Source organism: Odontesthes bonariensis, chromosome 6 (assembly GCF_027942865.1).
Source record: "Odontesthes bonariensis isolate fOdoBon6 chromosome 6, fOdoBon6.hap1, whole genome shotgun sequence".
In the NCBI taxonomy this organism is placed as follows: Eukaryota; Metazoa; Chordata; class Actinopteri; order Atheriniformes; family Atherinopsidae; genus Odontesthes; species Odontesthes bonariensis.
The window spans coordinates 1,223,258-1,247,999 of record NC_134511.1 but is presented as its reverse complement, the minus strand read 5'-3'; the positions used below and the strand labels follow the sequence as shown (position 1 = coordinate 1,247,999).

Sequence of the window (24,742 nt, the reverse complement as noted above, 5' to 3'; positions counted from 1 at the left end):
AGGATTAAACCCCGGTTCTGTTCGGGTTCCTTTTACAGTTCTGGGTCAGGTTTAGGGGACCGGTTTAAAGGATTAAACCCCGGTTCTGTTCGGGTTCCTGTTACAGTTCTGGGTCGGGTTTAGGGGACCGGTTTAAAGGATTAAACCCCGGTTCTGTTCGGGTTCCTTTTACAGTTCTGGGTCGGGTTTAGGGGACCGGTTTAAAGGATTAAACCCAGGTTCTGTTCGGGTTCCTGTTACAGTTCTGGGTCGGGTTTAGGGGACCGGTTTAAAGGATTAAACCCAGGTTCTGTTCGGGTTCCTGTTACAGTTCTGGGTCGGGTTTAGGGGACCGGTTTAAAGGATTAAACCCCGGTTCTGTTCGGGTTCCTGTTACAGTTCTGGGTCGGGTTTAAGGGACCGGTTTAAAGGATTAAACCCAGGTTCTGTTCGGGTTCCTTTTACAGTTCTGGGTCGGGTTTAGGGGACCGGTTTAAAGGATTAAACCCCGGTTCTGTTCGGGTTCCTGTTACAGTTCTGGGTCGGGTTTAGGGGACCGGTTTAAAGGATTAAACCCCGGTTCTGTTCGGGTTCCTGTTACAGTTCTGGGTCGGGTTTAGGGGACCGGTTTAAAGGATTAAACCCCGGTTCTGTTCGGGTTCCTGTTACAGTTCTGGGTCGGGTTTAGGGGACCGGTTTAAAGGATTAAACCCCGGTTCTGTTCGGGTTCCTTTTACAGTTCTGGGTCGGGTTTAGGGGACCGGTTTAAAGGATTAAACCCCGGTTCTGTTCGGGTTCCTTTTAAAGTTCTGGGTCGGGTTTAGGGGACCGGTTTAAAGGATTAAACCCCGGTTCTGTTCGGGTTCCTTTTACAGTTCTGGGTCAGGTTTAGGGGACCGGTTTAAAGGATTAAACCCCGGTTCTGTTCGGGTTCCTGTTACAGTTCTGGGTCGGGTTTAGGGGACCGGTTTAAAGGATTAAACCCCGGTTCTGTTCGGGTTCCTTTTACAGTTCTGGGTCGGGTTTAGGGGACCGGTTTAAAGGATTAAACCCAGGTTCTGTTCGGGTTCCTGTTACAGTTCTGGGTCGGGTTTAGGGGACCGGTTTAAAGGATTAAACCCAGGTTCTGTTCGGGTTCCTGTTACAGTTCTGGGTCGGGTTTAGGGGACCGGTTTAAAGGATTAAACCCCGGTTCTGTTCGGGTTCCTGTTACAGTTCTGGGTTGGGTTTAAGGGACCGGTTTAAAGGATTAAACCCAGGTTCTGTTCGGGTTCCTTTTACAGTTCTGGGTCGGGTTTAGGGGACCGGTTTAAAGGATTAAACCCCGGTTCTGTTCGGGTTCCTGTTACAGTTCTGGGTCGGGTTTAGGGGACCGGTTTAAAGGATTAAACCCCGGTTCTGTTCGGGTTCCTGTTACAGTTCTGGGTCGGGTTTAGGGGACCGGTTTAAAGGATTAAACCCCGGTTCTGTTCGGGTTCCTGTTACAGTTCTGGGTCGGGTTTAGGGGACCGGTTTAAAGGATTAAACCCAAGTTCTGTTCGGTTCCTGTTACAGTTCTGGGTCGGGTTTAGGGGACCGGTTTAAAGGATTAAACCCTGGTGCTGTTCGGTTCCTTTTACAGTTCTGGGTCGGGTTTAGGGGACCGGTTTAAAGGATTAAACCCTGGTTCTGTTCGGGTTCCTGTTACAGTTCTGGGTCGGGTTTAGGGGACCGGTTTAAAGGATTAAACCCCGGTTCTGTTCGGGTTCCTGTTACAGTTCTGGGTTGGGTTTAGGGGACCGGTTTAAAGGATTAAACCCAGGTTCTGTTCGGGTTCCTGTTACAGTTCTGGGTCGGGTTTAGGGGACCGGTTTAAAGGATTAAACCCCGGTTCTGTTCGGGTTCCTTTTACAGTTCTGGGTCGGGTTTAGGGGACCGGTTTAAAGGATTAAACCCCGGTTCTGTTCGGGTTCCTGTTACAGTTCTGGGTCGGGTTTAGGGGACCGGTTTAAAGGATTAAACCCCGGTTCTGTTCGGGTTCCTGTTACAGTTCTGGGTCGGGTTTAGGGGACCGGTTTAAAGGATTAAACCCCGGTTCTGTTCGGGTTCCTGTTACAGTTCTGGGTCGGGTTTAGGGGACCGGTTTAAAGGATTAAACCCCGGTTCTGTTCGGGTTCCTGTTACAGTTCTGGGTCGGGTTTAGGGGACCGGTTTAAAGGATTAAACCCCGGTTCTGTTCGGTTCCTTTTACAGTTCTGGGTCGGGTTTAGGGGACCGGTTTAAAGGATTAAACCCAGGTTCTGTTCGGGTTCCTTTTACAGTTCTGGGTCGGGTTTAGGGGACCGGTTTAAAGGATTAAACCCCGGTTCTGTTCGGGTTCCTGTTACAGTTCTGGGTCGGGTTTAGGGGACCGGTTTAAAGGATTAAACCCAGGTTCTGTTCGGGTTCCTTTTACAGTTCTGGGTCGGGTTTAGGGGACCGGTTTAAAGGATTAAACCCCGGTGCTGTTCGGTTCCTTTTACAGTTCTGGGGCAGGTTTAGGGGACCGGTTTAAAGGATTAAACCCTGGTGCTGTTCGGTTCCTTTTACAGTTCTGGGTCGGGTTTAGGGGACCGGTTTAAAGGATTAAACCCTGGTGCTGTTCGGTTCCTTTTACAGTTCTGGGTCGGGTTTAGGGGACCGGTTTAAAGGATTAAACCCTGGTTCTGTTCGGGTTCCTGTTACAGTTCTGGGTCGGGTTTAGGGGACCGGTTTAAAGGATTAAACCCCGGTTCTGTTCGGGTTCCTTTTACAGTTCTGGGTCGGGTTTAGGGGACCGGTTTAAAGGATTAAACCCAGGTTCTGTTCGGGTTCCTGTTACAGTTCTGGGTCGGGTTTAGGGGACCGGTTTAAAGGATTAAACCCCGGTTCTGTTCGGGTTCCTTTTACAGTTCTGGGTCGGGTTTAGGGGACCGGTTTAAAGGATTAAACCCCGGTTCTGTTCGGTTCCTTTTACAGTTCTGGGTCGGGTTTAGGGGACCGGTTTAAAGGATTAAACCCCGGTTCTGTTCGGGTTCCTGTTACAGTTCTGGGTCGGGTTTAGGGGACCGGTTTAAAGGATTAAACCCAGGTTCTGTTCGGGTTCCTGTTACAGTTCTGGGTCGGGTTTAGGGGACCGGTTTAAAGGATTAAACCCCGGTTCTGTTCGGGTTCCTGTTACAGTTCTGGGTCGGGTTTAGGGGACCGGTTTAAAGGATTAAACCCCGGTGCTGTTCGGGTTCCTTTTACAGTTCTGGGTCGGGTTTAGGGGACCGGTTTAAAGGATTAAACCCCGGTTCTGTTCGGGTTCCTTTTACAGTTCTGGGTTGGGTTTAGGGGACCGGTTTAAAGGATTAAACCCCGGTTCTGTTCGGGTTCCTTTTACAGTTCTGGGTCGGGTTTAGGGGACCGGTTTAAAGGATTAAACCTCGGTTCTGTTCGGGTTCCTTTTACAGTTCTGGGTCGGGTTTAGGGGACCGGTTTAAAGGATTAAACCCCGGTTCTGTTCGGGTTCCTGTTACAGTTCTGGGTCGGGTTTAGGGGACCGGTTTAAAGGATTAAACCCCGGTTCTGTTCGGGTTCCTGTTACAGTTCTGGGTCGGGTTTAGGGCACCGGTTTAAAGGATTAAACCCCGGTTCTGTTCGGGTTCCTGTTACAGTTCTGGGTCGGGTTTAGGGGACCGGTTTAAAGGATTAAACCCCGGTTCTGTTCGGGTTCCTTTTACAGTTCTGGGTCGGGTTTAGGGGACCGGTTCTGTTCTGATTAATGGTTCCGGTTCGGCCCAGTTCGGAATCCCCCCGGCTTCATGATGACGTCATGAGATTGTTTGATTAAAAAACACTACCGTCATGCCCGCGCTCTGCTCCGTCGGCGGCGCGCTTTCCTCTCCGTCTGGGAACGCGCGCGCGGAGTCCGGGAGCGAGCCCGAGAGATCCAAGGACAGAGCGGCGGGCGGGCTCGCGAGCATCAGGTCACCTGGAAGTCCTCGAGCATCACACGCACCGACACACGGATCCGCCCGGAACCAGAGCAGAGCAGAACCGGAACCCGAACTGGACCTGAACCAGGATTCTGCGGCGGGTGACAGCTGATGGAGCCGAGCTGAATCAACAGGACGCGGCGGCACCGACACCGGGTCCGCGGGTCCAGCTCCGAGACCCGACAACGGGACCGCGACTCATCAGTCTGGGACGCGAACGGAACCGGGTCTCATTCAGCTCCGGTGTCAGAGAACCCGAACAGAACCGAACAGAACTGGAGCTTTTCTCCGTGTCGGTCATTTCAGAGGAGAAAAGAAAAACTGTCACCCGACCCACCCGGAGCCCCGAACCGGACCGACACCCGCCAGGAACTGGCTCCGGTTCCGAAGTGAGGCCCGAACAGAAGGTGGATCAACAGGAGACGGACGGAGTCCTGAGCCAGAGGAGCGGGACCTGCAGCCGGATCAGTGAGTGTCCAGATCTTGTTTTTCTGAGCAGAACCAGTCAGAACCTCTTAATGAGTCTGACTGGTTCTGCTCACATTCAGAACCGGAGCCCGTTTTATGTTCCTGCTGCGGGTCAGGGGCCACTCCGAGGCCCGAGGCCCCTGAACAAATCACTTCCGGCTGTTTGAGTTGTTTTTTTGTGTTTTTATTTATGTTTTTCTGCGAGTTAAAAACCTTCAAAGGGTTCAAAAGTATTGGGACGCGTCCTGTTTATGGAGGAATAAAAGTGCCAAAATTAAATAAATAAACACGTAATTAAATAATTACTTAAACGTGTCATTAACTCGTTAAAATACCGTTTCATTTGATGTTAAAAATAGAATTATTTCACTATTTAGTTCCTTAATTTCATCATTAATTTATTTATCTGTCAAACCGCCCAATCAGAGTCGGCGGGCGGGTTCCTGGCACCTGATGGGTTGCCCTGCACATCAGGTTAATGTTCTTTATTCATGCTCTACTGGACCTCAGAGTTCTACCGGACCTCAGAGCTCTACCAGGACCTCAGAGCTCTACCAGGACCTCAGAGCTCTACCAGGACCTCAGAGCTCTACTGGACCTCAGAGCTCTACCAGGACCTCAGAGCTCTACAGGACCTCAGAGCTCTACCAGGACCTCAGAGCTCTACAGGACCTCAGAGCTCTACCAGGACCTCAGAGCTCTACTGGACCTCAGAGCTCTACCAGGACCTCAGAGCTCTACTGAACCTCAGAGTTCTATCGGACCTCAGAGCTCTACCAGGACCTCAGAGCTCTACCGGACCTCAGAGCTCTACCAGGACCTCAGAGCTCTACCAGGACCTCAGAGCTCTACTGGACCTCAGAGCTCTACCAGGACCTCAGAGCTCTACCGGACCTCAGAGCTCTACCAGGACCTCAGAGCTCTACCAGGACCTCAGAGCTCTACTGGACCTCAGAGCTCTACCAGGACCTCAGAGCTCTACCGGACCTCAGAGCTCTACCAGGACCTCAGAGCTCTACAGGACCTCAGAGCTCTACCAGGACCTCAGAGCTCTACTGGACCTCAGAGCTCTACCAGGACCTCAGAGCTCTACTGAACCTCAGAGTTCTACCGGACCTCAGAGCTCTACAGGACCTCAGAGCTCTACCAGGACCTCAGAGCTCTACTGGACCTCAGAGCTCTACCAGGACCTCAGAGCTCTACTGGACCTCAGAGCTCTACTGGACCTCAGAGCTCTACCAGGACCTCAGAGCTCTACCAGGACCTCAGAGTTCTATCGGACCTCAGAGCTCTACCAGGACCTCAGAGCGCTACCGGACCTCAGAGCTCTACCAGGACCTCAGAGCTCTACCAGGACCTCAGAGCTCTACTGAACCTCAGAGTTCTATCGGACCTCAGAGCTCTACCAGGACCTCAGAGCGCTACCGGACCTCAGAGCTCTACCAGGACCTCAGAGCTCTACCAGGACCTCAGAGCTCTACCGGACCTCAGAGCTCTACCGGACCTCAGAGCTCTACCAGGACCTCAGAGTTCTATCGGACCTCAGAGCTCTACCGGACCTCAGAGCTCTACCAGGACCTCAGAGCTCTACCAGGACCTCAGAGCTCTACCAGGACCTCAGAGCTCTACCGGACCTCAGAGCTCTACCGGACCTCAGAGCTCTACCAGGACCTCAGAGCTCTACCAGGACCTCAGAGCTCTACCAGGACCTCAGAGCTCTACTGGACCTCAGAGCTCTACCAGGACCTCAGAGCTCTACCAGGACCTCAGAGCTCTACTGGACCTCAGAGCTCTACCAGGACCTCAGAGCTCTACCAGGACCTCAAAGCTCTACCGGACCTCAGAGCTCTACTGGACCTCAGAGCTCTACTGGACCTCAGAGCTCTACCAGGACCTCAGAGCTCTACCAGGACCTCAGAGCTCTACAGGACCTCAGAGCTCTACTGGACCTCAGAGCTCTACCAGGACCTCAGAGCTCTACAGGACCTCAGAGCTCTACTGGACCTCAAAGCTCTACCAGGACCTCAGAGCTCTACTGTTAGCTGTGTGAGCTAACGTCCAAACGCTTCCTGTTAGCTGCGTGAGCTAACGTCCAAACGCTTCCTGTTAGCTGCATGAGCTAACGTCCAAACACTTCCTGTTAGCTGCGTGAGCTAACATCCAAACACTTCCTGTTAGCTGCATGAGCTAACGGCCAAACACTTCCTGTTAGCTGCGTGAGCTAACGGCCAAACACTTCCTGTTAGCTGCGTGAGCTAACGTCCAAACACTTCCTGTTAGCTGCGTGAGCTAACATTCAAACACTTCCTGTTAGCTGCGTGAGCTAACGTCCAAACACTTCCTGTTAGCTGCGTGAGCTAACGTCCAAACACTTCCTGTTAGCTGCGTGAGCTAACATCCAAACACTTCCTGTTAGCTGCGTGAGCTAACGGCCAAACACTTCCTGTTAGCTGCGTGAGCTAACGTCCAAACACTTCCTGTTAGCTGCGTGAGCTAACATCCAAACACTTCCTGTTAGCTGCGTGAGCTAACATCCAAACACTTCCTGTTAGCTGCATGAGCTAACGGCCAAACACTTCCTGTTAGCTGCGTGAGCTAACGTCCAAACACTTCCTGTTAGCTGCGTGAGCTAACATTCAAACACTTCCTGTTAGCTGCATGAGCTAACGTCCAAACACTTCCTGTTAGCTGCGTGAGCTAACGTCCAAACACTTCCTGTTAGCTGCGTGAGCTAACATCCAAACACTTCCTGTTAGCTGCGTGAGCTAACGGCCAAACACTTCCTGTTAGCTGCGTGAGCTAACGTCCAAACACTTCCTGTTAGCTGCGTGAGCTAACATCCAAACACTTCCTGTTAGCTGCGTGAGCTAACGTCCAAACACTTCCTGTTAGCTGCGTGAGCTAACGGCCAAACACTTCCTGTTAGCTGTAGCCGTAGCCGTAGCCTGCAGAGGTTTGAGGAATGATTGATGTCTCCACAGCGTTTGTCTGACTGTTCTTCCTCCTGATTCTTCTTCTTCAGTGGAGCTGCGCGGCCTCCTCCTGCTCGCCATCCTGCAGTGCTGCTCGGTGGCTCTTGGTGGCTGCGAGCCCCGCCTGGTCAACGTGGGCGCCGTCCTGAGTCAGAAGCGCTACGAGCAGGTGTTCAAGGAGGCGGTGAGTCAGGCCAACGCGCTCTACGGCAAAGACAAGTTCAAGATGAACGCCATCTCTGTCACTCACAAGCCCAACGCCATCCAGATGGCCCTGTCCGTCTGCGAGGACCTGATCTCCAACCAGGTGAGCACACGGCGGGTCACATGACCTCACGGGTCAGATGGGTTTAAAGCTGAAGGTTTCTGACTGTTCACTGATTGGGTGGCAGCTGCTGGTCACGTGATCACACAGTTGGTGTAAATGACATCGGCTCAGCATGTTTTTCAACAGTTTGCGGCTGGAAGATTTGGCCTGAAAAGGTTTTTTCTTTCACTTTTTCTTCTTAAATTCAAATCAAAACAAAGCAAATCCACATGTGAAGGAAGTTTGAGATGGTTGCCATCTCTTAAAGCAGTGGTTTTCAAAGTGGGGGCCACCACGGGGCGCTAGGGGGGCTTCAGAAAATTGGAGGGAAGATAAGAAAAAAATGCAAAAATAGAATCTAATTTTTTTAAAAGATCATTATAAAAAATAGTCACCTTTTTTTAATCAGTATTGTAAAATACAATTTATAATAATATATCATATGGAAATGTTATTTGCCATGCTTGTCTTTCTGATTGGCTGCCAGTCAAAACATGGTAGACCTGGCGGTTTGCGGCTGTTCTGAAGCTGCTCTGCTCCTCAAGCTAGCGTGTAGCTAGCTTAGCCAACATGGACAGATTTTTGAGTTGGAAGAGACCGAAAGAACTGGCCGACTAAAATCAGAAAGTATGAGGCAGCATACATTAAGTTTGGCTTTACAGCCATACAGAAAAATGGCGTCCTCTGTCTGGAGACCCTCTAAATGAGTGTTAAAAACCTTTGAAACTTCAGCGTCACTCGATACAAAAACATCCGGCAGAGTCCGAAAAAACGGTCGACTTCTTCAGACGTAAAGAAGAGCATTTAGTCAGGCTGCATTCACACAGCGAGCTGCTGTCCGTGAAGAAAAGAAAGAAAATACCTTCTAAAAGTTGATGTTTCTTTACATATTTTGTAGCATTGTCTGTGGTTTGCAAAGGGGGCCAGAAGCTGATACTGTTTGGGGGGCCTTGTCATGGAAAAGTTTGGGAACCCCTGGCTTAGATGACCACTAGATGGCAGTAATTGTTACACACTGATGTTCATGAGTTGCATCATTGATGGTTTTCCTCATTAAGGCTCATTTATGCTCCTTTTATGTAGGTAAACGGATACGTCTGCTTAAACATTTGAAAATATGTGCTTTACGTTGGCAGTGCTGTTCAGTTCATCCACCAGAGGGCAGCGCAGAGTTCAGAGTTCACTTCCAAGTCCTAGTGTGACGCCCTCAACTGTAAACATGATTAGAAGTCCTGCTAAAGAAAGTCCTGAAGGAGGACATTTCAGGTTAAATCTACAGAAAGCAGACACATGCTTGGCCTCATGCTGACGACACAGAAGACACCAACTCTGTTTCTGTTCAATCTGAACGCTTCTTTTAAGAAGCTGCAGGAAACACGTTTCCATCGATGGATTGAAGTGAATAAACTGGGCTGGGTAGAGTCACCAGAGGGGGCGCTGTAGGCTACGTTGTTAGTGGTTGTAATTCAGTAGAAGAAGTAGTTGTTCTTTCAGGAAACAAGCCTGGAGGAGAAAAGAGCTCAGAAACGAGTCAGAGTAATGCTGCGTGTACACTAAGAGCGACCTACGCTACCTGAGCGCCGGAAATCATTATTTCTCTATGGAGGGTGAGCTACCTGAGCGACCAGAGCGGATTCAAGCGATTAAACTCAAGCTAACATTATGGTAATGAGCTATGACGCGTTTCGGCGAAAACCAATGATAATCCACATATTGTAGGGGTCCGACAATCCGCGGGGTTCGCGGAAACAGACGTGTAAACTTTGGTTCCTATCCAAACAATAGTCGTTTAATCCTGAGACTGTTGCAATTGCCGTGTCGAGTGCTTCAATACAATAGTGTAGTAACCCCACGCATACCTTTCTCACTGCAATTAAGTTTTATTTCGGATTTTATTTCGAATTTAGTTTATTTTCACAGCTGCCTCTATTATTCCTGCTCTTCTCAGGTGTACCTAATGTAGTTTTACATCATTTGTAACGTGATGTATATCTTGTATAACAAATTGTAAATAACAACACGTTTATTCGTGTCCCTGCCCTCTCTTTCCTCATGTTTTTTTCCGCGGGGGTGCTGCACAGCTGCGGGGCCTTTAAGAATTGAACATTCTAAATGTGACGTCACGAGCTACCAAAGCTACCAAAGCTACCAAAGCAAATTCTCAAGCGAAGCATAATCAGACATGTCTGTTCTCTGTTAGCTTCCTTCTGTTCTCTGCTAGCGTCCTTCTGTTCTCTGCTAGCTTCCTTCTGTTCTCTGTTAGCTTCCTTATGTTCTTTCTTAACTTCCTCCTGTTCTCTGTTAGATTCCTTGTGTTCTCTGTTAGATTCCTTCTGTTCTCTGCTAACTTCCTTTTGTTCTCAGTTAGCTTCCTTCCGTTCTCTGCTAACTTCCTTTTGTTCTCAGTTAGCTTCCTTGTGTTCTCTGTTAGCTTCCTTCTGTTCTCTGCTAGCTTCCTTCTGTTCTCTGCTAGCTTCCTTCTGTTCTCTGTTAGCTTCCTTCTGTTCTCTGTTAGCATCCTCCTGTTCTCTGCTAGCTTCCTTCTGTTGTCTGTTAGCGTCCTTTTGTTCTCTGTTAGCTTCCTTCTGTTCTCTGTTAGCTTCCTCCTGTTCTCTGCTAGCTTCCTTTTGTTCTCTGCTAGCTTCCTCCTGTTCTCTGTTAGCTTCCTTTTGTTCTCTCTTAACTTCCTCCTGTTCTCTGCTAGCTTCCTTCTGTTCTCTGCTAGCTTCCTCCTGTTCTCTGTTAGCTTTCTTCTGTTCTCTGTTAGCGTCCTCCTGTTCTCTCTTAACTTCCTCCTGTTCTCTGCTATCTTCCTTTTGTTCTCTCTTAACTTCCTCCTGTTCTCTGTTAGATTCCTTGTGTTCTCTGCTAACTTCCTTTTGTTCTCAGTTAGCTTCCTTGTGTTCTCTGCTATCTTCCTTTTGTTCTCTCTTAACTTCCTCCTGTTCTCTGTTAGATTCCTTGTGTTCTCTGCTAACTTCCTTTTGTTCTCAGTTAGCTTCCTTGTGTTCTCTGCTAGCTTCCTTCTGTTCTCTGTTAGCTTCCTTCTGTTCTCTGTTAGCTTCCTCCTGTTCTCTGCTAGCTTCCTTCTGTTCTCTGTTAGCGTCCTTTTGTTCTCTGTTAGCTTCCATCTGTTCTCTGTTAGCTTCCTCCTGTTCTCTGCTAGCTTCCTTCTGTTCTCTGCTAGCTTCCTTTTGTTCTCTGCTAGCTTCCTCCTGTTCTCTGTTAGCTTCCTTTTGTTCTCTCTTTACTTCCTCCTGTTCTCTGCTAGCTTCCTCCTGTTCTCTGCTAGCTTCATTCTGTTCTCTGCTAGCTTCCTTGTGTTCTCTGCTAGCTTCCTTCTGTTCTGTTAACTTCCTTGTGTTCTCTGTTAGCTTCCTTCTCTAATCTGACAAGAAATTGGATTGAATCGAGTTACTCGCGATCGGATTAAGACCCCGAGATAACTGGGTTTAAAGTCACTCTAAACCTGCTTGTAGACGCTGAAGCACGTGGTGAATTAGACTTTGCCTGTGTTCGAAACCGCCTACTACTCCCACTACTCCTACTAACTTTAACTTTTTTAAGTTCCCGGATGCATACTAGATTCTCCGAAATGTTGGGTATGCATCATGAGGTTACTACTCATACTCAAACTACCCAAGATGCAACGTAACGTGACGTCGCCGATCGTCATTTCCTGTCAAAACGGCAGTTTCAAGCTAGCTACAACGAGGGTAGGTTCACTTCCTGTTTTCAAAACAAAAGCACCAATTGTATGGTAATGGCTTTCCCTATGAAAAAAGGCAACGGGTATTTTATTTTGTGAAAATAACAGGAAGTGCGTTGCTCACTGCGGCTAGCTTTAGTAGCGCCGAATTCGTGGAAACAAAATTGTAAACAGCCGGTATTTTGTCAGGTTTTCAACACGTTGGGGATCTAAACGACTACTTTCTCACCTGAAAATGTTTCAAATGTTGCTAAAGTTTACAGAGTTTAGAGCTTAAGGGAAATCAGCTTCAGGCCGGCTGATTTCGGCTCGGGCAGGAGCGAAATGCATTGTGGGTAAACGCTCAATACTGTCTGATTGATGAGTATGCAGAATGGAAGTATGTAGTATGTAGTATGTAGTATGTAGTCGGCGGTTTAGAACACAGCCTAACAGTTTAAAGGAGAAAAGCAGATCAGATTTATAATATGAAGCTGTTATAACAGGGCAGCCATCTTGGCTCTGCCCTCATAAGCGGTCTTAGAACAGAGCAGACTAACAAGGCGTTGCCCCGGTAACAGGAGCAGGTGCGGCTCGTCTGTGTCTCTGACATGTACGCTCACTATGGCTTCTTAAAACCGCACTCTAATTTTGACTGCACTCGACTGTCTCGAACAAAAGGTCGCTGTTCGAAAAGTAAAAGTTGTATCCGAATAATTCTTGAACCGTCAGCGCTCCAAGAGATGGCAGAAGCCAGCGGTGTAATTTATGTGTGGCTCTTTTTTTATGGCAGTTTTAAAATAATTTTTCACATGGATTTTATGGGCAGATTGTCAGCTTGAGGGCCGACTCTCTGCACTCAGAGGTGATTTGTGAGAAATCTGTGTGGCAGAGCTCAATGAGTGTGACTTTGTGTGAAAGAGCACAAAAATGCCTACGTTTTGATTTCGGCTCGGGCAGGAGCGAAATTCATTGTGGGTAAACGCTCTGCATACTGTCTGATCGATCAGTATGTAGTATGCAGTATGTAGTATGTAGTATGCAGTATGTAGTATGTAGTATGCAGTATGCAGTATGTAGTATGTAGTATGTAGTATGTAGTAGGCGGTATGTAGTATGTAGTATGTAGTATGCAGTATGCAGTATGCAGTATGTAGTATGCAGTATGTAGTATGCAGTATGCAGTATGTAGTATGTAGTATGCAGTATGTAGTATGCAGTATGTAGTATGTAGTAGGCGGTATGTAGTATGCAGTATGTAGTATGTAGTATGCAGTATGTAGTATGTAGTATGCGGTATGTAGTATGCAGTATGTAGTATGTAGTAGGCGGTATGTAGTATGCAGTATGTAGTATGTAGTAGGCGGTATGTAGTATGTAGTATGCAGTATGTAGTATGCAGTATGTAGTATGTAGTATGTAGTATGTAGTATGCAGTATGTAGTATGCAGTATGTAGTATGTAGTATGTAGTATGCAGTATGTAGTATGCAGTATGTAGTATGCAGTATGTAGTATGCAGTATGTAGTATGTAGTATGCAGTATGTAGTATGCAGTATGTAGTATGCAGTATGTAGTATGTAGTATGCGGTATGTAGTATGCAGTATGTAGTATGCAGTATGTAGTATGTAGTATGCAGTATGTAGTATGCAGTATGTAGTATGTAGTATGCAGTATGTAGTGTGCAGTATGTAGTATGCAGTATGTAGTATGCAGTTTGTAGTATGTAGTAGGCGGTATGTAGTATGCAGTATGTAGTATGCAGTATGTAGTATGTAGTATGCAGTATGTAGTATGTAGTATGCAGTATGTAGTATGCAGTATGTAGTATGCAGTATGTAGTATGTAGTAGGCGGTATGTAGTATGTAGTAGGCGGTATGTAGTATGCAGTATGTAGTATGTAGTATGCAGTATGCAGTATGTAGTATGCAGTATGTAGTATGTAGTATGTAGTAGGCGGTATGTAGTATGTAGTAGGCGGTATGTAGTATGCAGTATGTAGTAGGCGGTATGTAGTATGTAGTATGTAGTATGCAGTATGTAGTATGCAGTATGTAGTATGTGGTATGTAGTAGGCGGTATGTAGTATGTAGTATGTAGTATGCAGTATGTAGTATGCAGTATGTAGTATGTGGTATGTAGTAGGCGGTATGTAGTATGTAGTATGTAGTATGCAGTATGTAGTATGCAGTATGTAGTATGTGGTATGTAGTAGGCGGTATGTAGTATGCAGTAGGCGGTTTCGAACACAGACTTTGCGTTCTGCGCATGCTCCAGATGTTTTCCCGGGGTCGTGACCCGGAAGTCAAAGGAGACGATATTCCTGTTGTTGTCGCCGTCAGAAAGAAAGAAACAACGCGATGGAGAATGCTCCGTTGGGCATCGAGTTTGTGCAACAAGCAGCTCATCACAGAGCAAATGTAGAGGGACGTAGCTTCATCTGGCTCTGCGTTCTCCATCTTTCTCCAATGCCTGAGTTTGTTGTTGTTGTTGGTGGTGAAGAGGTCAACAGGAAGTGGCTCTATTAGCAACAGCTGGAATGGGTACAGCGCCACCTATCATACCGGGGTATGACACGCTTTGTGCCTCTGATCCCATTCATTCACCGCCATATATCCAAAGAGAATTACCCTTAATAACTCATTCTGATTGTGATTTAGCCAATAATCTGATCCTTTCAGAGTCATGTGACCCCATTGAGTGTCCCAACAACAGCTTATAGACCTTAAACTCGACTCAGTTTGAACTGAAGAAGTCTTTAGGATGAAGCTGAATGACCTGGAGGACCGAGGATCTACACCAACAGGAGAGCAATAAAAAAACCTGAAAGCAAGAATAGAAATGACAGAATCCGTTAACTCTGGTCTGAGATCCTGAATTCATCCTGACATCTGACGAGTCAAAGTAAAAATAATAAAACATGACACGACTGGTTAAAGCTTGTAGGAATAAAACTGTGAACAAGGAGACACGAAACAGCTGGAGGGTTTAGATCCGAGCCGCCGCTCTAATAATAGCAGAAAGGAAGAGCCTGAAGAAAGATGGAGGTGCAGGCCTCTCATCCTCCAGTCACAATACTGACAAACAGTTTCAGATAAAACCATAAAATCTGCCTGTGAACGCTCTTAAGGATTGTTTCCTCCCAGGTTTATCTGCCTGTAAACCAGAGGTGTGACCAGAATGGCCTGTGTGGGGGGGCAGTTAGCTCATCTGGGGGGGCAGAAAACAATACCTGAAAAAATCGGTGGAAAACCACTACTACAACTTCAAGCATAATAATAATAATAATAGTAATAGTAATAGCAATAATTCAATTCGGTAATGAAAATATGGTCACACTAGCATAAATCATGACCGTCAATTTATATATTTTATATATATATTTATTTATATAGTTTATATATATATTTTTTGTTTGTTTTTGTTTTTTTGTTTGTTTTTTGTAAAGAAATGTTGAACTTGTATGATGCATGCAACCAACAGCAAGCTATCAATAAAATCAAAGGTATACAAAATATGATTACTGCAGGAGAGCTAGAACAAATCAATAACTCAACTCAACAAAAACTACTACTACTACTTTGTGAAAAGATGACAGAGAAGAACGAAATAGGAACATGAATGGAAGTTGTCAGGTATTTAAATTTGGTTGAGGAAAGCTCAAGCTGCCGACACATGCACTGTGTGGGCATAAAGTAAACTCCCGCACAGCGTTGTGCTGTTTGAAGCAGTTTTAGCGATTGTTCTGCCCCTTAACCCCTTCGCCATGTTGCAAATATGTCCTATTTTGGAGAGGTTTTTAGAGCAGCACTTTAGGATGCATTAGCTTTTGTTTAACATGCTCCACATTCTCCATTGAGGGTTTAAATTCAAGTAGATACTTTGGGCAAGACATCCAGCCAACTCCAGCTTTTTATTACCTTCATCAAGTCTACATTTCAGATCATTACATACAACAAGAACATCCGAAAATGTGAAAATCGCCTTTTTTTTTTCAGCAGCAAGGGGTTAAGGTTACGGAGGGGGGGGAAACACGATAACAAAAAAATAAATAAAGCTATAAACTTTGCAGATATATGCTTTTTTAAAATCACCACCTGTATTTATTCTATCAATACAAGACAAAAACAGAGATAATAAATCGTGGCCTTTTTTCTGGCCAGTTTTCTTTGGATGGACAGGGCATTTCTCAGGGGGGCAGTGCCCCCCCCAGCCCCCCCGTAGCCACTTCCCTGCTGTAAACGCTGCTAAGGATTGTTTCCTCGCAGGTTTTCTTAATACTTCAGACGAGCAGTGAAAAGACGAGTCGCTCAGCCTCCTTTTGTGTTTCCTTGGTGGAGGAAACGAGGCCAACATGGCGGCAGAGTGTCGGACAGCAGCTTTGTGCTGGAGAGACGGACGTCAGATTAACATCCTCTCCGAGTCTGCAGGAGCACAGATGTAATCCCAGAGCAGATGAGGGATTACACCGAGGCTGCCTCTCTGCACATGTTTTATCGCTGATCGGAGGGCAACACTTCACTCCACAGGTTCCCCAAACCAGTTCCTGGAAATCCGCCTGAGTTAGAAATCACAGGAAGTTTCACACGGAGTCAGTGGCTCTTTATTTAAAGCCTGTAAGTAAATTTTATTCGGAACATCTGTCACAAAGTGCTTCACTGAAATGCAGATAAATCCACCCAGAACACGGTCCAGTTAAAGGAACAGAACGTGTTTTAAAATGTCCACTTTTCTCACATCTTCAGTCCAAAGTTCAGGAAAAACAACCTGAAAAGTCTCCTTGGCTTCTGCTCCTGGAGGAGCCAACAGACCCTGACCGGATGAGCTCACAGTCCCGCAGTTCTGATCAGGACTCTGAGCTCAGAGATCTGCCAATGAGGGTTATTGGAATATATATATATTGGGAGAAACAGTTTTAGTTTATACATTATACAAAACCAGTTTGGGGGTCTTTTGCATTTGGTGTCAGTTGTTTGTGTTGGAAACTGTAGAGTTTGTAGTTGGAGTCCAATCCAAGGTACCAGATTGTTTGTTTCATGGAACTCTCATTGGCTGTGTTCGAAACCGCCTACTACATACTACATACTACATACTACATACTGCATACTACATACTACATACTACATACTGCATACTACATACTACATACTGCATACTACATACTACATACTGCATACTACATACTACATACTACATACTGCATACTACATACTACATACTGCATACTACATACTACATACTGCATACTACATACTACATACTGCATACTACATACTACATACTGCATACTACATACTACATACTACATACTGCATACTACATACTACATACTACATACTGCATACTACATACTACATACTACATACTACATACTGCATACTACATACTACATACTACATACTGCATACTACATACTACATACTGCATACTACATACTACATACTACATACTACATACTGCATACTACATACTACATACTACATACTGCATACTACATACTACATACTGCATACTACATACTACATACTGCATACTGCATACTACATACTACATACTGCATACTGCATACTACATACTACATACTGCATACTACATACTACATACTACATACTGCATACTACATACAACATACTACATACTGCATACTACATACTGCATACTGCATACTACATACTACATACTACATACTGCATACTACATACTGCATACTACATACTACATACTACATACTGCATACTACATACAACATACTACATACTGCATACTACATACTACATACTGCATACTACATACTGCATACTGCATACTACATACTGCATACTACATACTACATACTGCATACTGCATACTACATACTACATACTGCATACTGCATACTACATACTACATACTGCATACTGCATACTACATACTACATACTGCATACTACATACTACATACTGCATACTGCATACTACATACTACATACTACATACTGCATACTACATACTGCATACTGCATACTACATACTGCATACTGCATACTACATACTACATACTGCATACTACATACTACATACTGCATACTGCATACTACATACTACATACTACATACTGCATACTACATACTACATACTGCATACTACATACTGCATACTGCATACTACATACTGCATACTGCATACTACATACTACATACTGCATACTACATACTACATACTGCATACTACATACTGCATACTGCATACTACATACTACATACTGCATACTGCATACTACATACTGCATACTGCATACTACATGCTACATACTGCATACTGCATACTACATACTGCATACTGCATACTACATACTACATACTGCATACTACATACTGCATACTGCATACTGCATACTACATACTACATACTGCATACTACATACTGCATACTGCATACTACATACTGCATACTGCATACTACATACTACATACTGCATACTACATACTACATACTGCATACTACATACTGCATACTGCATACTACATACTACATACTGCATACTGCATACTACATACTGCATACTGCATACTACATGCTACATACTGCATACTGCATACTACATACTGCATACTGCATACTACATACTACATACTGCATACTACATACTGCATACTGCATACTACATACTACATACTGCATACTGCATACTACATACTGCATACTGCATACTACATGCTACATACTGCATACTGCATACTACATACTGCATACTGCATACTACATACTACATACTGCATACTACATACTGCATACTGCATACTACATACTACATACTACATACTGCATACTACATACTACATACTGCATACTACATACTACATACTGCATACTGCATACTACATACTGCATACTGCATACTACATACTACATACTGCATACTACATACTGCATACTGCATACTGCATACTACATACTACATACTGCATACTACATACTGCATACTGCATACTACATACTACATACTACATACTAATACTACATACTGCGTACTACATACTAATACTACATACTGCGTACTACATACTAATACTACATACTGCGTACTACATACTACATACTACATACTACATACTGCATACTACATACTGCATACTGCATACTACATACTGCATACTGCATACTACATGCTACATACTGCATACTGCATACTACATACTGCATACTGCATACTACATACTGCATACTGCATACTACATACTACATACTGCATACTGCATACTACATACTGCATACTGCATACTACATACTACATACTGCATACTACATACTGCATACTGCATACTGCATACTACATACTACATACTGCATACTACATACTGCATACTGCATACTACATACTACATACTACATACTAATACTACATACTGCGTACTACATACTAATACTACATACTGCGTACTACATACTGCATACTGCATACTCATCGATCAGACAGTATGCAGAGCATTTACCCACAATGCATTTCGCTCCTGCCCGAGCCGAAATCAGCCGGCCTGAAGCTGATTTCTCTTAAGCTCTAAACTCTGTAAACTTTAGCAACATTTGAAACATTTTCAGGAGAGAAAGTAGTCGTTTAGATCCCCAACGTGTTGAAAACGTGTTGTAGCTAGCTTTAAACTGCCGTTTTGACAGGAAATGACGATCGGCGACGTCACGTTACGTTGCATCTTGGGTAGTTTGAGTATGAGTAGTAACCTAATGATGCATACCCAACATTTCAGAGAATCTAGTATGCATCCGGGAACTTAAAAAAAGTTAAAGTTAGTAAGAGTAGTAGGAGAAGTATGCGGTTTCGAACACAGCCTTTAAGTCTTGAAAAGAAACCATGGAAAACAGGGCAAGCATCACAAATGGGATGCTGTTGTGACACCTTGATTTCAGCCACAAACTGAGAATGCTGGGCCTCAGGATTCTCTTGTGATTATGAGAAATCTCATACGAACTCACCTGTCTTGTAAGATAAGGTGAGGTCAACATCTTGGGGCTTTTTGTGTTGTTTTTAATCCGACGCTGAGTGGGTGGTATTCCCTGTATTCCCATCAGAGCGTGTCATTGTAAGGAGATGGTATTTGATGTTGTGGCTTATTGGTTTCCATCTGGTTTAAACAGCTGCTTCTTCTTTTGCAGGTGTATGCGATCCTGGTCAGCCATCCTCCGCAGTCCAACGACCACCTGACCCCGACGCCCGTCTCCTACACGGCCGGGTTCTACCGCATCCCCGTCGTCGGCCTGACGACCCGCATGTCCATCTACTCCGACAAGGTCAGCTGAATCCACCTGCTCACACTTCAGAGCTACGACCGGAGATAAATATCGGGCTAAACAACTAGTGCCATTAGAGCATTGATTTAGATGGTGGGATGAAAGCTGCTCCTCAGCCCGTTGGAGTTTCCAGGATAGGGATGGGAATTGATAAGATTTTTACGATTCCAATTCCATTTTCAATTCTGTTTAACGATTCGGTTCTTTGTCGGTTCCCTTATCGGTTCTCATTTGGAGAAAAAGGACAACAAACCGGTCGATTAGCATCAACTTTGTTTAGTTTAGAAGTAACACGAGTCATGAGCTCACAAACCCAACAACGTTGAGGTCCACATTGGTCTATCCTGGCCTGGGTAATTGAACTCTTCCTGCTCTGGTGAAAGGAGAAGCTGGAGGTAGAGGTGAACTGGGGGTAGTACCACCAGCCTCTGGCTCTGAGCCAGTCAGGCTCTGTCTCTCATGATTTCATCTAAATGTAATGCCTGAGAAGGCATTCATTTAACCTTAACCGTTACTAACAGCAGCTTTTACAATCAGGCAAATGGAGCTAACATGATAGGCAGTGTTTGTTAGTTAGTTAACTGCAGTGTTAGCCGAGGACATGCTAACGTTGCTAACGTTGCTGGGTTCAGATTCACCAACGTTAGTCCGGAGCGGATCGAAAACGCGACATTCATTCATAGTTATTGCATGTTGGTAGTATTTCCTCCCTTTGGTGAAATATTCACTTTGCAAGTTGCACTGTTGTCATCTTATTTAGGGATGTGTAACCAAACTTTTGAGCGTTTGTACCGCTTGGGCGCCATGTTTACTGTTGGCTGCTGGCTGCGCTGGACTCGCCACGCAACGCTGCGTGGTGACGTCATTCACGCCCACTGGAATCGATAAAAGGGAATCGTTTGCAAAATCACCAAACGATTCCAAGGAATTGAAACACTGGGAACCGGTTCTCAACAGGAACCGGTTTTTGATTGCCGTCCCTATTCCAGGGTGTGTGATTTTCATGAATTACCCCCCATTCATAGTCTGTCTGCGGATATGTAGGATTTTAAGGTTAGGGAGCTCCAGCCCAGTGATACGCTGGGCTTCCTTCACCACTCGATACAGCTGACGTTCCACTAATTAATCAGCCAGTGGATGCTCTGGGACTCCAACCTGAGCATCAGCTCGTGAGGTAACCTGGTTTGAGGAGCTGTTGAGGTCTGTATCAGTCGGTCATACCCTGATATCCCTCCCTGAGGGCCTTCTTATTCATGGTAATCAGCTTTGTCAGGTCACTGGTGATCCAGGGTTTGTTATTTGGGAAGAACCTCACTGTCATTGTGGGGAACTGCTGGTGACCATCAAGTGTCATAGACTCTTTCTCTCATGCAGTTTTTCTGATTGTACGGTTGAATTTTATTTATGACATTGTGTCTCCTCAGATGAACTGAACAGAGTGAACTCACATTTCCTTTCTTTGCTCTCTTTTGGCTTTTGTTTTGCGGAGAAACACGAACTGGTTCCACAAGTTTTTTTAAAGTTTTTTTTTAACAATCTGTTTATTGAGTTTTACATAATAAACAATAGAGTTCCATACAATAATGATTACAGTGTTAATATATATATATATTTTTTTAGATTTGCAGATATAGATTCAATGTGTCACAAAACAGATATCCACCCCCACCCCCATCCCTCTGGCACCTAGCCCCAGCAGATAGATATATTTAGATAGAAAGCAAAGGAAAATAAAAAAATAAATAAATGTGTGAAAGAGTAAATATAGTAATATCAGTAAAACAAAATATATATACCTGTACAAACAGATGGATAGATGAATAAGATCAATATAAAATGACAGTTCCACATGTTTTTAAAGGAATGTTTTGTTAATGGAAGTGTTTGTGAGAAGCAGCAACATGCTAATGCTAATGTGTTTGATAAATACAGATTATTTGGTAAAAAATGGAATCCATGAGACATGTTCTACCTGAGGCTGACAGATGAAGTCTCAGGAGTGATGTTGTGTGGCCCTCCTCCTCCTCAGAGCATCCACCTGTCGTTCCTGAGGACGGTGCCTCCGTACTCCCACCAGGCTCAGGTGTGGTTCGACCTGATGAGGGAGTTCAGGTGGAACCACATCATCCTGATCGTCAGCGACGACCACGAAGGCCGAGCCGCCCAGAAGAGGCTGGAGACGCTGCTGGAGGAGCGCGAGACCAAGGTGGGCCACGTGCACACTCACTGTTAACGTGCACGCTCACTGTCAACGTGCACGCTCACTGTTAACGTGCACGCTCACTGTCAACGTGCACACACACTGTCAACGTGCACACTCACTGCCAACGTGCACACGCACTGTCAACGTGCACGCTCACTGCCAACGTGCACACGCACTGTCAACGTGCACACTCACTGCCAACGTGCACATGCACTGTCAACGTGTACGCTCACTTCCAACGTGCACACTCACTGCCAACGTGCACACGCACTGTCAACGTGCACGCTCACTGCCAACGTACACGCACTGCCAACGTGCACACGCACTGTCAACGTGCACACTCACTGCCAACGTGCACACGCACTGTCAACATGAAACACTCACTGTTAACGTGCACGGTCACTGTTAACGTGCGCGGTCACTGCTAACGTGGACGCTCACTGCCAACGTGCACACGCACTGTCAACGTGCACACTCACTGCCAACGTGCACACGCACTGTCAACATGAAACACTCACTGTTAACGTGCACACTCACTGCCAACGTGCACGCTCACTGCCAACGAGCACACTCACTGACGTGCACACTCACTGTCAACGTGCACACTCGCTGTCAACGTGCACACTCACTATGAACGTGCACACGCACGGTCAACGTGCACACTCACTGCCAACGTGCACGCTCACTGCCAACGTGCACATGCACTGCCAACGTGCACACTCACTGTTAACGTGCACGCTCACTGTGAACGTGCACCCGCACTGCCAACGTGCACACTCACTGTCAACGTGCACGCTCACTGTCAACGTACACACGCACTGTTAAAGTGCACGCTCACTGTTAACGTGCACGCTCACTGCCAACGTGCACGCTCACTGTCAACGTGCACATGCACTGTCAACATGCACACTCACTGCCAACGTGCACACACACTGCCAACGTGCACACACACTGTCAACGTGCACATGCACTGCCGTGCACACGCACTGTCAACGTGCACACTCACTGTTAACGTGCACACTCACTGTGAACGTGCACACTCACTGTCAACGTGCACGCTCACTGTCAACATGCACACGCACGGTCAACGTGCACACTCACTGTCAATGTGCACACTCACTGTCAACGTGCACACTCACACACACAGTAGATACGCACAGGATGAAAATGTGTGTTTTTGTGGCTTTCTGTGCATCAGCTGCCGTGTTCTTTCATCCATCCATCACCCTTCCATCATCCTCCTGGCTTTGAGGTTTCACTGCAGCTTCTCAACAACAAGGAAACATTCAATGCAAGGTTGAAACAGATGGACTGGTCTTTTGTACTGAATTGTGAAGATGTGAATTCCACATCTTGACAGTGTACTTTTAAACAAATGTTTTTAGAAATAGTTGATAAAGTGGCCCCATTCAAAGAAATTAGAATAAAACAGAGGTCAGAGCCTTGGGTAAATGATGACATTCTCGAGGCAATTCGGGATAGAAATAAGAAGTTTAATCATTTTAGAACAAAGGGGGATGAACAAAGTTGGGCTGAGTTTAAAAAGGCAAATGAAGTTAACAGATTAGTGACTAATACTAAAAAGGTTTACTTTAAAGAAAAAATCAAGGAATATAGAAATGACTACTAATGAAAGTTATGGAAATCCCTAAAGCAGCTTGGCTATAGCAAACGGATGAAAACAAAAAGTTCCAACATCACCTTAGATCTTGGTAATACTGTTACTTCAGATAAGAGAATAGTAGCTGCTGGCTTTAATGATTAGTTTTCATCTGTGGCCCATGATCTAGTGGGGAAGCTACCTGTCCAGACTGGTCTATATGGGGAAAGTCATGTGCAACACTATTACTCTCAGTTAAGGGTACAGCCTGGGAGTTTCACTTTTACTAAAGTGTCTGAAGCACTGGTCCTTGAGAAGCTTCAAAAGCTTGATTGTAATAAAGCTACTGGTTTAGATGCTATCCCATCCAGGTTTTTAAGGGACTCTGCAGAAGTCATTATCCCATCCATTACTCATATTGTAAACAGCTCTATGAGTCAAGGACGATTCCCAAATGACCTTAAAGGAGCCAGAGTAATTCCGCGATATAAAAAGGGTAGTAAGCAGGACCCAGGCAATTACAGACCTGTTTCTATCCTCGGTAGTCTGTCAAAGGTTATAGACAAAATCATATATGAACAAATCAACCATTTCCTTTTATCACAAAACATACTTTATGAATTTCAGTCAGGGTTTAGAAAATCCCATTCTACTGATTCTTGCCTACTTTATTTATCAGACTTCATTAAAAAGGAGGTTGGCAATGGGAAATTATGTGGCATGGTAATGTTAGATTTACAGAAGGCATTCGATACTGTGAATCACAGTGTTTTATTGTATAAATGAAAGGCTATGGGGTTTAAGGACTTGGCTGTGAAATGGGTGGGTTCATACCTGGGGAATAGGATGCAGGTGGTAGATATTGGCGGTGTTATGTCTCACCCAGCTGGCATTGGCTGTGGAGTCCCTCAAGGGAGTGTTTTAGGACCTCTTCTTTTTCTTTTATATATTAATGATTTAAAAGCTGTCTGTTCATCAAGTTTGTTTTTATATGCAGATGATTCTGCACTGGTAGTTTCCCATAAGGATAAAAATATCATTGAGCAATCACTTAGTGCTGAACTTCTTAATGTCAGCAGATGGATGTCTGACAATAGATTATCATTGCATATAGGAAAAACAGAATCCATTCTTTTTGGTTCAAAGATTAGATTAAAGAAAGCCTCAACCTTTAAGGTTTTAATGGGGGATTCTGAAATTGCAGCCAAGGAATCAGTCAGTTACCTTGGCTGTGTTTTAGACAGTAATCTAAGTGGCATAAGTC

General features: G+C 45.2%; 1 protein-coding gene across 2 annotated transcripts in view; it reads left to right on the top strand.

The window, feature by feature from the left end:
• Nucleotides 1–4,340: 4,340 nt before the first annotated feature.
• The window catches only part of grin1b (glutamate receptor, ionotropic, N-methyl D-aspartate 1b), a 62,202-nt gene continuing 41,800 nt past the window's right edge, over nucleotides 4,341–24,742 (top strand). For both annotated transcript variants that reach the window (XM_075466986.1, XM_075466985.1), the window contains exons 1-4: nucleotides 4,341–4,424; nucleotides 7,447–7,703; nucleotides 19,541–19,675; nucleotides 21,705–21,881. In XM_075466986.1, coding sequence (XP_075323101.1) covers nucleotide 4,424; nucleotides 7,447–7,703; nucleotides 19,541–19,675; nucleotides 21,705–21,881 — 570 coding nt within the window. In that variant the 5' untranslated portion in view covers nucleotides 4,341–4,423. The remainder of the gene's footprint in view (nucleotides 4,425–7,446; nucleotides 7,704–19,540; nucleotides 19,676–21,704; nucleotides 21,882–24,742) is intronic.